Genomic DNA, 12,414 nt, shown 5'->3' with positions numbered 1-12,414 from the left:
AACTGATGACAGTCCAAGAAGAGAGTGAGAATTCAGTAGAAACCTAAGTCTGTGGTCATTTCATTCATTCATTCGTTCATTCATTCAGTTACTCAAAGTTGAGAATCTCCTTTACTCACACCACAATATATTTGTCCAAAAATATAGGTATAAAGATTTTAATACACAACTGAAGATAGAAACACAAAGCTTATAAGGCTGCCGATGCTGCTGGCCAACTGAATCAAGACTTAGTTCTTAGGCTAGGATGACAACAGTGAAGAGGGACAAATGTAAATCCTTGTACTTGGTTTCACACAAGCACCAAATTGGGTGTATTTGACTTGATAGTATTGCTTGGTGAAAATAAACATTACCTTTTGAGATTTAGTTGATGAGTCAGTAGTGTGGCCTTGATTTTTAAAGATTTTATTTATTCATGACAGACACAGAGAGAGAGAGAGAGAGACAGAGACACAGGCAGAGGGAGAAGCAGGCTCCATGCAGGGAGCCTGACATGGGACTCAATCCTGGGTCTCCAGGATCATACCCTGTCCTTGATTTTTTTTTTAAATAAATCAATATCCAGTGCTGTAATATCCAGAATGAGGGAGGCCATATCCCCACTGTATGCATCAGATTGTCGAGAACACTGTCTGAGTTCAGGGTCCCCATGTTAGGAGGAACATTGGCCACCTGGACCAGGCTGATAGAAAGGTCTGGAAGGCATGCATGTGAGAAATAGTTGAATAGTTCCTAGTTATCCTGAATATGACAACATGGAGAGTTGTGGTAAATAGTAAATAAATGGACTGTTGGGGAGCAGGCCTTTCTCTCCAGAGGGACAGTTAAGTTCAAGGGGTGGGACCTGGGGGAAGGGAGACCTCAGATCAGTATATGAGGTTAAATTTTTCCCTCAGTAATTAGGACCACTTCTAAATGGGATGGTTGCTCTGTGAGATCCCAAGAAGGAAGTGTAATTAAAGGCTCTGATTATGTGTTAGGATTGTTCTTGCAGTGCTGAACCCATTGTGCTTGAAGAATAAAGTGAAAAAAAAAAAAAAAAAGAACACATGCAGGCTTTTAAATTCTAGCACTTTAGAGTCTGTGTTGCTGTTGCAGTGTTCTCCATAGCACACTACACTACCTCTGCCCGGTTGTTTCCTACTTCTGAGTTGAAAGGAGAGTCTCTGCTGGCTAGTATGTGTTCTTCCATGAATTTCACCTGCCTTTCCATTTCAAATGCCGTGATTTTCAATTTTCTTGATAAAGATCCTCATTTTTCCCCCCTCAGTCTTCTCTAAGTTATCTAAGTTTTGAAATTATCCAGATAGGGGAAAACAGACATTTTGAGGGTTGAGGAAATGATGCTCAATTGCTGTATTTTGTTTCTTGGCTTTTTTTGTAAATTCAAAGTATGCAGAAAACATCTTGCCTCATTTGTTAGCTTATGGAGAGTCCTTAGATATGTTCAAATACTCCTACCTTGAATTTTCAGGGTCAGATTGATTTTCAGGGAGGAAAATTTGAGTGTGTATTAGCAGGATGGAGGAGAAATGGAATTAGGAAACATAAATGTGAAGTTCCACCAGGTGACATTTGTGGATTTTTTTTTCTCACTTTGGTTTTGAGAAAAATCTGAAGATCGCCTGTGGTTAGAGTCTGACATAGTATGCTGTATTGTTGCTAACCTGCTTTCTATTTTTTGTCTGTCTAGGTGAAAGGCCTTGTGAAACAGCATATAGATTCATTCAACTATTTCATTAATGTGGAGGTAAGCAGCAGGGCCTAGAAGCAGAGAGAGAGAGGGGTGCCTGGCGGGCTCAGTCAGGGTAGCAGGCAACTTGATCTCAGAGTTGTTGAGTTCGAGTCCCTTGTTGGGCATGGAGCCTATTTAAAAAGAAAAGTAGAGATGAGAATTGATGGAAGCCAGAAATGCCCTAATGGTGCTCTTTCCACTGTAGATAAAGAAGATCATGAAGGCCAACGAAAAGGTCACGAGTGATGCCGACCCCATGTGGTACCTGAAGTAAGGAGTCATCTACTCTTGCTGCTTTGATTCCATCTAACATGTTTAAAAGTGAATATGGTTGTTAACCAAAAGCCTATCAAAATAACTGTCTTTATCTGGTTAATAAGAAAAGCACTCAATTTTTAATTGGTAAACTAATTATAACAAGTAGAGTTATGTTTGAGAAGTACTGAAACTGAGGTTTAAACACTTTTTAGAACAGTTTTAAACTTAGAGAAAATTACCAACATAGTACAAAGAGTTCCATATTATCCTTTGCCCAGTCTGTGCTAATATTAGCAGCTTACATAACCAAACCACATTAGAAGACCCAGGCAATTAGCACCAATATAATACTGTCAACTACTCTGCACGTCCTATTTCAAGCTTTCCCTCTCATGTCTTTTTTTCTGGCCCAGGCTTCAATCCAGAGCCCGACATGATGATTAGTTCTCACGTCTCTTTAGCCGCCTCCAGCCTGTAACAGTTCCTCATACTTTCTTGGTCTTTTATCACTTTGACACTTTTGAAGAATTCTGATCCATTGTTTTGTAGGAGGTCCTTCAATTTGGGTTTGTAAAATGTTTGCTCATGATTCAGTTGGCTTATGCTTTTTTGGCACAGAAGTAATGTTTTGTGCCATCTTCACTGCATCATATCAGGGCTACAGATGTCAGTATATTTTACTGTTGGTGGTTTTAACTTTGTTCACTTGATTAAGATGGTATATGCGTGTTTGTCCACATATGTATTTTTCCTTTTGTAACAAGGGTCTTAGGGGGAGATCCTTTGATACTATACAAATAGCTTACACACTAATTTTAGCATCAAGGATGATTCTTCTAACAGTTACTGCTGTATGTTTACCTATTGATGAGGCTTTCTTGTCATCGTTCCTTACACATTCATACTAGAATTTTATTGGAAGGAAGAGCTTTTTCTACCCTGCACCAGCCTGGAATCATCCATTTCCCCAGGAAGCCCTAATCTCCTTTTCTGGACAAGTGTTTAAAAACCAAGATAGAGATATTAAAACCTTGGTAGATGGAGCAAGGAAATATGTGTGTGTTTGCTAACATGCATGCACACATCCATATTTCCATATCCTATCCATTTTTATATAAAAACCCAGCATACTGATACCTCCTATTTCCGTTCAACTCCACGGGACTCATTCTAACTGACCTCTTTCCTTATTTGTAACTTCTGTCCCTAAAATGAAAAACCTGGCTCTCATTATCCACACTATTTGTACCTATTTATTCAATCCTAGAATGTGCATATTTCAGAATTGCTAATTGATAACTCTGTGAGAATAAAATTTGCTAATTAGAGTACAGTATCTGTACATTGATTTTTTTGTCTTTATCTCTACAGTATCCAAGCAAAATATTGTTTCCAGAGCAACTTAGACTTGTTTCCATTCTCACCTTCTCAGTGCAGTTATGTTATTCATTTGTAAGGTAGTGCCATTTGTATTCCATTCTGGGTCCCATTCTGCATCCTGGTAGATTTTAATTATGCGTTTACTTTTTGAGTGTGTGAAACATGGTTGTAAGAGTTAGTCCTTTAGAAAAAAATACTTTTAGGAAATTGCCACCCTTTCCAGTTCTTTCCACCCTGTTGTCAGACACTCCCAGTAGGTATCCAGTCTCATTAGTTTCTGCTTCCTTCCTATTTCTTTTGCTGTAAAGAATATATACAGATGGTCCCTGATTTACAGTGGTTCAACTTTATGATGGTGTGAAAACTAGACACATTCAGTAGAAACTGTACTTTCAATTTTGAATTTTGATCTTTTTTTTCCCAGGCTAGCAATATGCAGTACAATCCTCTTATGTTGCTGGGCAGCGTGGCCACAGCTCCCGGCCAGCCCCACAGTCACAGGGATCAAGGACCGACGCTCTTAAAATTGTTTTGTTTTTCACTTTCTGTATAGTATTTAGTAAATTACATGAGATAGTTAACACATTATTTTAAAATAGGCTCTGTGTTAAATGATTTTCCCCTACTATAAGCTAATGTAATTATTCTTAGCGCATTTAAGGTAGGCCAGGCTAAGTTATGGTTGGCAGGTTAGGTATATTAAATGAATTTTTGGCTTAATAGTCTTTTCAACTTACAGTGGGTTTATTGGGCTGTGACCCTGCTGTAAGTCGAGGAAGAGCTGTATTTTTTTCCCCTTATAACCTCTTATTTCTTACATGAATAATAGTTCTTTTCATTAAATATCATCTCTAGAGAGCGATATTTGCAGTATTTAAAAAAATAAATTTACAGTAATTTCTTAAAGACTTCGATAGTTTTTTCCCTCCTTCATAGAGCTATATGTATTATCATGTCAAGAAGATCTCCAATTACAATTTTTTGTCATTTTTAGCAAGGTAAGTATTTATAATATACTCAAGTATAATATACTGATTATACTCAAAGTATAATCCTTGTATTTGGGAAGAAAATAGCTTGTTTGTTTGTATGTTCTTTGAAAAAGTATAATTGGTAATGGAATAATTTGCTTTTCAGGTATCTTAATATCTATGTGGGGCTTCCTGATGTTGAAGAAAGCTTCAATGTAACTAGACCAGTATCCCCTCATGAGGTAATTATCTACCTTACTATAATTGTATTTGTTTGCCTTGACTCAAGGAGTCTGTGCTCTTAACGTGAGCTTTTTAAAAAAGATTTTTAGGTCTATATTTTTGCAAGGGGGTGGGGAGGAGCACAAGCACACACGGGTGTGATCATGAGCAGAGTGGAGGGGGCTGGGTAGAGGGAGAAGCAGACTGCCCGCTGAGCAGGGAGCACAATGTGGGCCTGGATCCCAGGACCCTGTGATCATGACCTGAGCTGAAGGCAGATGCTTTACTGAATGAGCCACCCAGGCGCCCAGCATATGCTCTTAAAATGATTTTAAAACAAGGAAAAAATATCTCTTATAAAGATGACCAAAATAAATTAGCACTTATATTACACTGTATTAGGAAACAATTTTGTACTATCTAGTTTATTATTTAATTCTGCACTATTAGTTAACCTGCACTGTTATATAACTTTGTCCTACGTACATCCATGCTTCTGACTTTTGAGCAGCCTCTCCATCATCCCCTGCCCTGGCCAGCCACTTTTGCCTAGTGCGGTGTGCGGTGCATTTGTAGATATTACTGAGCACATTTTTTGAGGGTCAGGCATTGTGTTAGGCAGGGGAGACCAAGGACAGGAGTTCACAGCCTGGTAGAAGAGATGGATAGGAAGAAAATTTAACTACCAGGATTTTAACAGACCTAAAGGGTTATAGAACAGGCCTGTTTATTGGCTTTTAACATGTTCTAGATTCCTCTGGAAATTCTTCCACTTAATGTCCATAATTTGGAATTGATTTAGGAGAGAAAATGATTTTTGTAGATTTATCTAGTTTGTGTTAATGTAAAGCTAAACTGTAAAGTAATTAGGGAAAGTAGCAGAGGACTCTATTAAACAACAAGTGAGTTGTTAGAATGTTAGGGTTGTTGTCTGAGCAAGGTTAGACAGGAAGTATGATCATGGAACTAGACATTTCACACAAGCTAAATGTTGGTGTTATTTAATCGCCAAGTATTGAGTGTCAGTTGAACGTTTATTTTGTGCCTCCGCATTGAGAGATACCAAAGAAATGAGACCCTGTCCTTCCTCAAGGAGTTCATACTCTGTGGAGAGACTAAAATAACAAAATACATGAAACAGACAGCAGGGGTTGCACACTGGAATGCCCAGGAGGGTGAGGTAGGCATGGTAGGTGAAGTTGTATAGAGTAGGAAGTGGCGAGGTGTGGAATGTTGGGAACACGTGCCCCACTTTGGCTTTCCCCACTTCCCCATTTCATCTTGCTGGAGTTTTCCAATTTTTTAAGAACTATGCAGCCGATTAGCAATTTCTAAGTCATCTTCTGAACTACATTACTGAGTGTAGAGAAGAGAGAAGACAAAGTGGTTTGAAGTAGTTCGAGAAGTCTGAGGCCACAGTTGTCATAATTATTCTTCCTGATGTTAGAAGAAACATGTGGATGTTATTGCAGTTAGGGAGAGAGGGCACAGAGATTTCTTGGAGGGATTTTGATCCTTGGAGAGGCAGGGAGAGTGGGAGAGCAGGCGGGTGGGCAGTCAGGGTACCTACAGTAGGAGTGGTGGGATGCTGATTCTGCAGATTCCCCTGCACAGTTCTACTCCTGTGGTGACAGAGAGGCAGAGGGGGAGAGAGGGAGCTCACAGGGGTTGTTTGGGACCTCTGGAAGGGGTCCCCATTTTCACCACATTTATCAAAGTTTATTTCCATTTGATGGAGAGGAGTTTGTTAAAACACAAATGTTTGGGGGTGCTGGGTAGCTCAGTTGGTTAAGCACTTGCCTTCTGCTCAGGTCATGATCCTGGGATCCTGGGATTGAGCCCCTGCATTAGGCTCCCTGCTCTGCGAGGATTCTGCTTCTCCCTTTCCCTCTTCCCACTTTTGCTTTCTCTCTCTAGTTCACACTCTCTCTCAAATAAATAAAATCTTAAAAAAAAAAAGAAAAAAAAGAAACACAAATATTTGCCCATCATGGGTGTTATGTTAATTTTTAATTTTTTAAATAAAAATGAGATATTATTTATGTAATACTCTGTTGCCAGACACTATTCTAAATATATATATATACCACATACATATATATAAAACCTCTTGGGAATTAAAACTATTCTCATCCCCACTTTACATACAAGGACACCAAGACACAGAAGGGTTATTCAAAACTTAGGTGGTAGAACCAGGATTTGAGCACAGGCAACAGGGTGCACACGGAACCTCTACACATATCGCCTTTGGTGTGGACTGAAAATGGAGGCTCAATCTAATTAAATATAAAATAAGCAACTTTTATTCAACATTAATAGAGATATCTAATATTTTAAGATCCCAGGCCCTGGAAAAGAAATAAAAAGTTTAAATCTGTCTTTGGTTCAGTTGAAGGCAGAGAGAAGATGCAGTAACATGAATTGTATGATTGAGTTACTCTCTTTTTGAGAATACAAGCCACTGATGACCATCAGTAAAACAGGGACGTTGGGGTACCTGTGTGGCTCAGTGGTTAAGCGTCTGCCTTTGGTTCAGGTGGTAATCCCAGGGTCCTGGGATTGAGTCCTACATCAGGCTCCCTGTGGGGAGCCTGCTTCTCCCTCTGTCTCTGTGCCTCTCATGAATAAATAAAATCTTTTTAAAAAAATTAAATAAAGGGGACATCATAAAAGATTTTTGTGGGGTTTGCTGTGTCTGATCATGGCTCAGGTAAGGGCATCATTGAGCTAATTATCACTTTGTCAAACTGACGCATACACCAGTAATTTCTAAAGTTAATATGATGCAGAAATTGTTAATATGATGTGATGAATGGTTTGTGCTATAGGATTCCACTTGTTAAGGAATTCTGTGACAGAATTTATTTGGAAAATAAAAGGAAGTATAGTTTAATTTTTTTTTAGTTCGTGTATGTGTATACCTTAGGCATTATACTAGTGGTTAACTTTTTGAACAAGGTAACCACATTGATTACTTTCCATGGACCAGATTTTCAGGGAACAATCTAATTGCTTCAAAGGTGGGAACAGACCAGTGATGGGATCAGATAGCGAGAAGAAAGTCAGCACCATATTTATTTCATGTCTGGGCTGGCAGGGGCAGAGAGGCCATGGGGCTGTCTATATCAGTGGCTAGCATCATTCCCCACATGGAGAAGGTAGGGTCATCACTCCCAGCATCCTTACGGCAGCACATTTAACAACTCAGTTCAGTGTGGGCTATACTTCTACTGGAAATGTGGCTCTTGGAGGTTTCAGGACCCTTTCTTTTCGAGGGAGGAGAAGCAATGACTGTCTGATTATCTTTCAGTGCCGTTTGCGGGACATGACGTACTCTGCCCCCATCACCGTGGATATTGAATATACCCGAGGCAGCCAGAGGATCATCCGTAATGCCTTACCAATTGGCAGGTGAGAAATGATATCTGGGTTGGAGCCACACTGCCTGCATTCTAGCCCTCTGGGGTGACCTTGAGCAAGGACCACAGTTCCCTCTGCCCTCATTTCCTTATCTGAAAAATGTGTGAAATGGTGCGTACTTCATAGGAGTCTTTTCTGGGGACCCAGTGAGTCAGCCCAGCACAGCACTCAGAGCAATATCAAATGCATAGCTCTGGTGCTGAATGCTTTTTCATTGAACTCTCTTCTGTAAAGCTAAGGAAAATGCTTCCTTTTCCTCCTGAAATCCAAGCTGCTAGGGAAACATCAGGTAAGATAACGTTTCAGTGAAGTCTCCTGGCCTCACCTTCTTAGTGGATTCATGTGTATTTTGAATTTCTTGGAAATTGAACTGTTTCCAACATAGCAGTATTTAAGGGAAAAGTTACTTATTTGCCTGGAACAGGTTTGGAAATGACAGATTGCTTCAGCTAGCATTGTTGCAGTCTGCTTTTCCTAATAGGGAAAGATACTTGCCTGTAGAAATGGACAAAACTCAATGGTACTGTGAATCTGATAATGGTGTTGAATTTTAAACTTAGTGCAAACAGTTCCTGTCCAGTGTTTTTCAAAACCCCACCTTTAAAAATGCTAAGAGCTTAATAAACATCCATTGGTTCAGCAAATACACACCAGTTGCCTGTCACTTGTTCTGCACTATGCTGGGTACTCGGGTAAATAGAAGATATTTAGATGTAAGTCCTGTTAGTTATGTTCATTTCCAGTTGCCAGGGAAGCCAGAGGGGGCTGTTTGTATCATTCCTGTCCTCACTCTTCAGTCAGGAAAATAAGTTGGGATAGCAGAATAATAATCTTCATTTTATCAGGACTATTTATTTGTGTTAAGACCTTCTCTCTTTCTCACATATGGACCTGGTTGTGTCCAGTTAAATACTGGATCGTTAATAAATTCTTTCCCAGGGATCCCTGGGTGGCGCAGCGGTTTGGCGCCTGCCTTTGGCCCAGGGCGCGATCCTGGAGACCCGGGATCGAGTCCCATGTCGGGCTCCCGGTGCATGGAGCCTGCTTCTCCCTCTGCCTCTCTCTCTCTCTCTTTATCTGTGTGTGTGACTACCATGAATAAATAAAAATTTAAAAAAAAAATAAATAAATTATTTCCCAGATTGAATATTATGAAGGGAAGATTGGAGAGACAGGAACAAAGCATAACTAGTATGATTTAGGGGTTAAATCCTGGCTAAGAAGAAGCGGGGAAGGGTGTTTAGTGTTGGGTATTCACCAGTATATGTACCAGGATCTGGGAGAGATGATTGCATTTACTCACTCATAAAAGTGACCTTTGTGAATCAGAGTGCTTGTACATACCATGCACTGTCTACATTACATGCATCACCTTGTGCAAGTATTGTGGTTTTGGGACTTTTTTTTTCCTGAGTGAAAAAGGTTTCAGTTTAATTCAGGTAATGTTCCTTCTCAGTAACAAATCAAATAGTATATGAGAGCAGTTTATACAAAGCAATAGCCTCCCCCTTTCCTTACCCTAGTCCCGTTCCCAATCTCATGACTATGTCTCTCATTCTGGTGGTTATTGCATCCATAACTTTAAATGTTACATATATACCTCTGTTTCTTGGTACATCAACTGTAGATGCTATTTCTTAAAAACTCCAGAATTCTCGTTTTGTCTGAAAATCTCCTCATCTGGACCTCATTCTGAAAGATGACCTAACAACACACCAGTTAGGTTGCCAGTGACTTTCTGTACGAACTTTGCATGTCCCCCCGCCACTGTCCCTCGTTGATTGCAGGTGTGTGCCTGTCCAGTCATCTTTCCCTGTTTGGTAAGCAGCGGCCTTTTCTTCTCTCAGGGTTTTAATTCTTCTCTTTGTTTTTGATGATTGTATCTTGACTATGGTGTGTTTTGATGTGGCTTTCCTGTTATTTACCCATGTAGATATGTGATTGTGCAGGTTTATGGCTTTCGTACATTTCTGAAAGTCCACAGCCACTATCTCTGAATAGGACTTCTTGCCCAATGTGTGTCTTTTTTCCATCTAGAACCTGATTAGATGTCTATGAGACGTTTTCACTTTGTCCTTCCATTTTTCTTAAACTTTGTCATACCTTCTTTATTTTCCTGAAATGTAATCTCAGTAATTTCTTTGGTTCTCTTTTATAAGTCAATAACTCTGCCTCTTTTACAACTCAATAATTCTTCATTTCACTTGGTTCTTAATGTGACTGCCACTCCTCTGCCTTTTCTAAAATGTCCAAGAGGAAAACGGACCCCTTCGGGATATGTACAGGGCAGGATTCTACTCTTTTCACCTCTTTTGCCAGTCAACATCTTTATGTGATATTTTCTTTTATTTTCAACAGAATGCCCATAATGCTGCGTAGTTCAAACTGTGTTCTTACAGGGAAGACACCAGCAGAATTTGCCAAACTGAACGAATGCCCTTTAGATCCAGGTATGTCTGATTCCTTGGATTTTTGCCCCCCAACTCTTGCCCTTCTTTGGCTTTTCTTTTACTGTTGCTGTTTCTTTAATTCTCAAAAACAATGCCAGCTTTTTTGCTTTATAATGAACTTGAATAAAACTGTTTACAGAACATGGGGCATCTGGGTAGTTTAGTTGATTAGTCCTCCAACTCTTAATTTCAGCTCATGTCATGATCTCTGGGTCATGAGATTAAGTCCTGCATCAACTCAATAATCCTTCATTTCACTTGGTTCTTAATGTGACTGCCACTCCTCTGCCTTTTCGAAAATGTCCAAGAGGAATACGGACCCCTTGGGGATATGTACAGGGCAGGATTCTCCTCTTTTCACCTCTTTCGCCAGTGAATATCTTTATGTGATATTTTCTTTTATTTTCAGCAGAATGCCCATAATGCTGCATAGTTCGAACTGTGTTCTTATAGGGAAGAGCATCAGGCTCTGCTCTCAGCACAGTCTGCTTAAGATTCTGTCTCTTTCTCCCTCTGCCTCTCCTCCCACCCTCTCACTGACTCATGTATGCTTGCTCTTAAAAAAAAAAGTTCACATAACAATCAGAAATTTAGCTCCAACTTTATTCTTTTAGTCTATATTTGTGAAAGGTATAGTTTCCTCTTTTATTTCAGGTTTAAAACTGTAACACTCCAAGATGTGATTTATTGTTACGGCTTGTCAGACTTTTCTTTGTCTTTGCTCAGTGATTTCTTTTGGTATGCCTAAAAATTCAAGAATAATCTTAAAAAGTGGCTTCTTTAGCTGGTTAGGAAAAACTCAAATAGCTTATTACTTCAGGCTGCTTTAAAGGCAATAAAGGGGCAAAAACCAAAAGTCTTTTGTTTAAATTTTAAAAACTTACATATTTATACATAGTCCTAGGCAGTTCATTTTGCAAAGTTTCAGGCTTAGCGCTTAACAGAAAATTTTTCTTAATTCCTCAGTTCAGGTTGCACATTTAATTTGTAGTTATTTTCACCTATTGCTTTAAAGTTGCATTGATACAGAATCACAGAGGGTTTTGGAAAGAGGTTAACAAAGGACATGACTTTAGTAGACTATAACAAAATGTTGTGTAAGTCAAATATACTGCTTGTTTTTATTTATATTCTAAAAGTAAAATAAAATTTCGTTTTATTTTATTCTGAATTGTGTGCAAAAAAAGGCTATATGATAATGTTTTATGGGTTTTGTTCAGTATGGAATAGTTAGGAAATCTGATCCTTTTTTTTTTTTTAAGATTTTATTTGTTTATTCATCAGAGAGAGAGCGAGAGACACAGGCAGAGGGAGAAGCAGGCTCCTCACAGAGAGCCCGATGTGAGACTCAATCCTGTAATCTCGGGATCACGCCCTGAGCCAAAGACAGACGCTCAACTGCTGAGCCATCCAGGAAACTTGATCCTAATCTACCATTGTCACTGATTTGTTAGAAAACTTAGGGCAATTTTGAGTTTATATTGAAGATTGTTGGTTATTTCTATGCTTAAGAAACTTAAAGACTAATTTATTTAACATACTTTTTTCATTCATCTCTATACATGTCAGGTGCTGGTGATACATACACCAGTGAGATCTGTACCCTATCCTCAGGAAATTTATTTTCTTGTGGCTCATGTGTATAAACTCATGTGCTGACATTGTCATCAATTCATAAAACAATATCAGCAAACTCCTTCTAACTGAGTATTGGTTAGCGCCACAGAGCAATGGAAGAAGGGTCTCTAAATCAGAAGATCGCTAGTTGTTACTAAATCACACTGTCAGAAAAAGAGGTAGTGAAACTTACCTTGCTTCCTTTGGACAGGTGGCTACTTCATTGTCAAAGGAGTAGAAAAAGTAATTCTTATCCAAGAGCAGCTGTCTAAGAACAGGATCATTGTGGAGGCTGACAGGAAAGGGACGGTTGGTGCTTCAGTTACCAGGTATGCACAGCAGGAGTAGTGTTAAG

The 12,414-nt window shown here is 39.3% G+C and overlaps 1 protein-coding gene across 5 annotated transcripts in view; it reads left to right on the top strand.

Moving 5' to 3' along the window:
- Positions 1-12,414, top strand: part of POLR3B (RNA polymerase III subunit B) — a 108,652-nt gene that overhangs the window by 6,631 nt on the left and 89,607 nt on the right. For all 5 annotated transcript variants that reach the window (XM_041756120.1, XM_041756123.1, XM_041756122.1 and 2 more), the window contains exons 3-8: positions 1,697-1,753; positions 1,944-2,008; positions 4,514-4,589; positions 7,883-7,983; positions 10,351-10,442; positions 12,271-12,388. In XM_041756120.1, the coding sequence (XP_041612054.1) occupies positions 1,697-1,753; positions 1,944-2,008; positions 4,514-4,589; positions 7,883-7,983; positions 10,351-10,442; positions 12,271-12,388 (509 nt within the window). The remainder of the gene's footprint in view (positions 1-1,696; positions 1,754-1,943; positions 2,009-4,513; positions 4,590-7,882; positions 7,984-10,350; positions 10,443-12,270; positions 12,389-12,414) is intronic.

This window comes from Vulpes lagopus, chromosome 5, assembly GCF_018345385.1.
Source record: "Vulpes lagopus strain Blue_001 chromosome 5, ASM1834538v1, whole genome shotgun sequence".
Taxonomy (NCBI): domain Eukaryota; kingdom Metazoa; phylum Chordata; class Mammalia; order Carnivora; family Canidae; genus Vulpes; species Vulpes lagopus.
The sequence above is the reverse complement of the archived record's forward strand: the minus strand, read 5'-3'. Positions and strand labels throughout refer to the sequence as shown.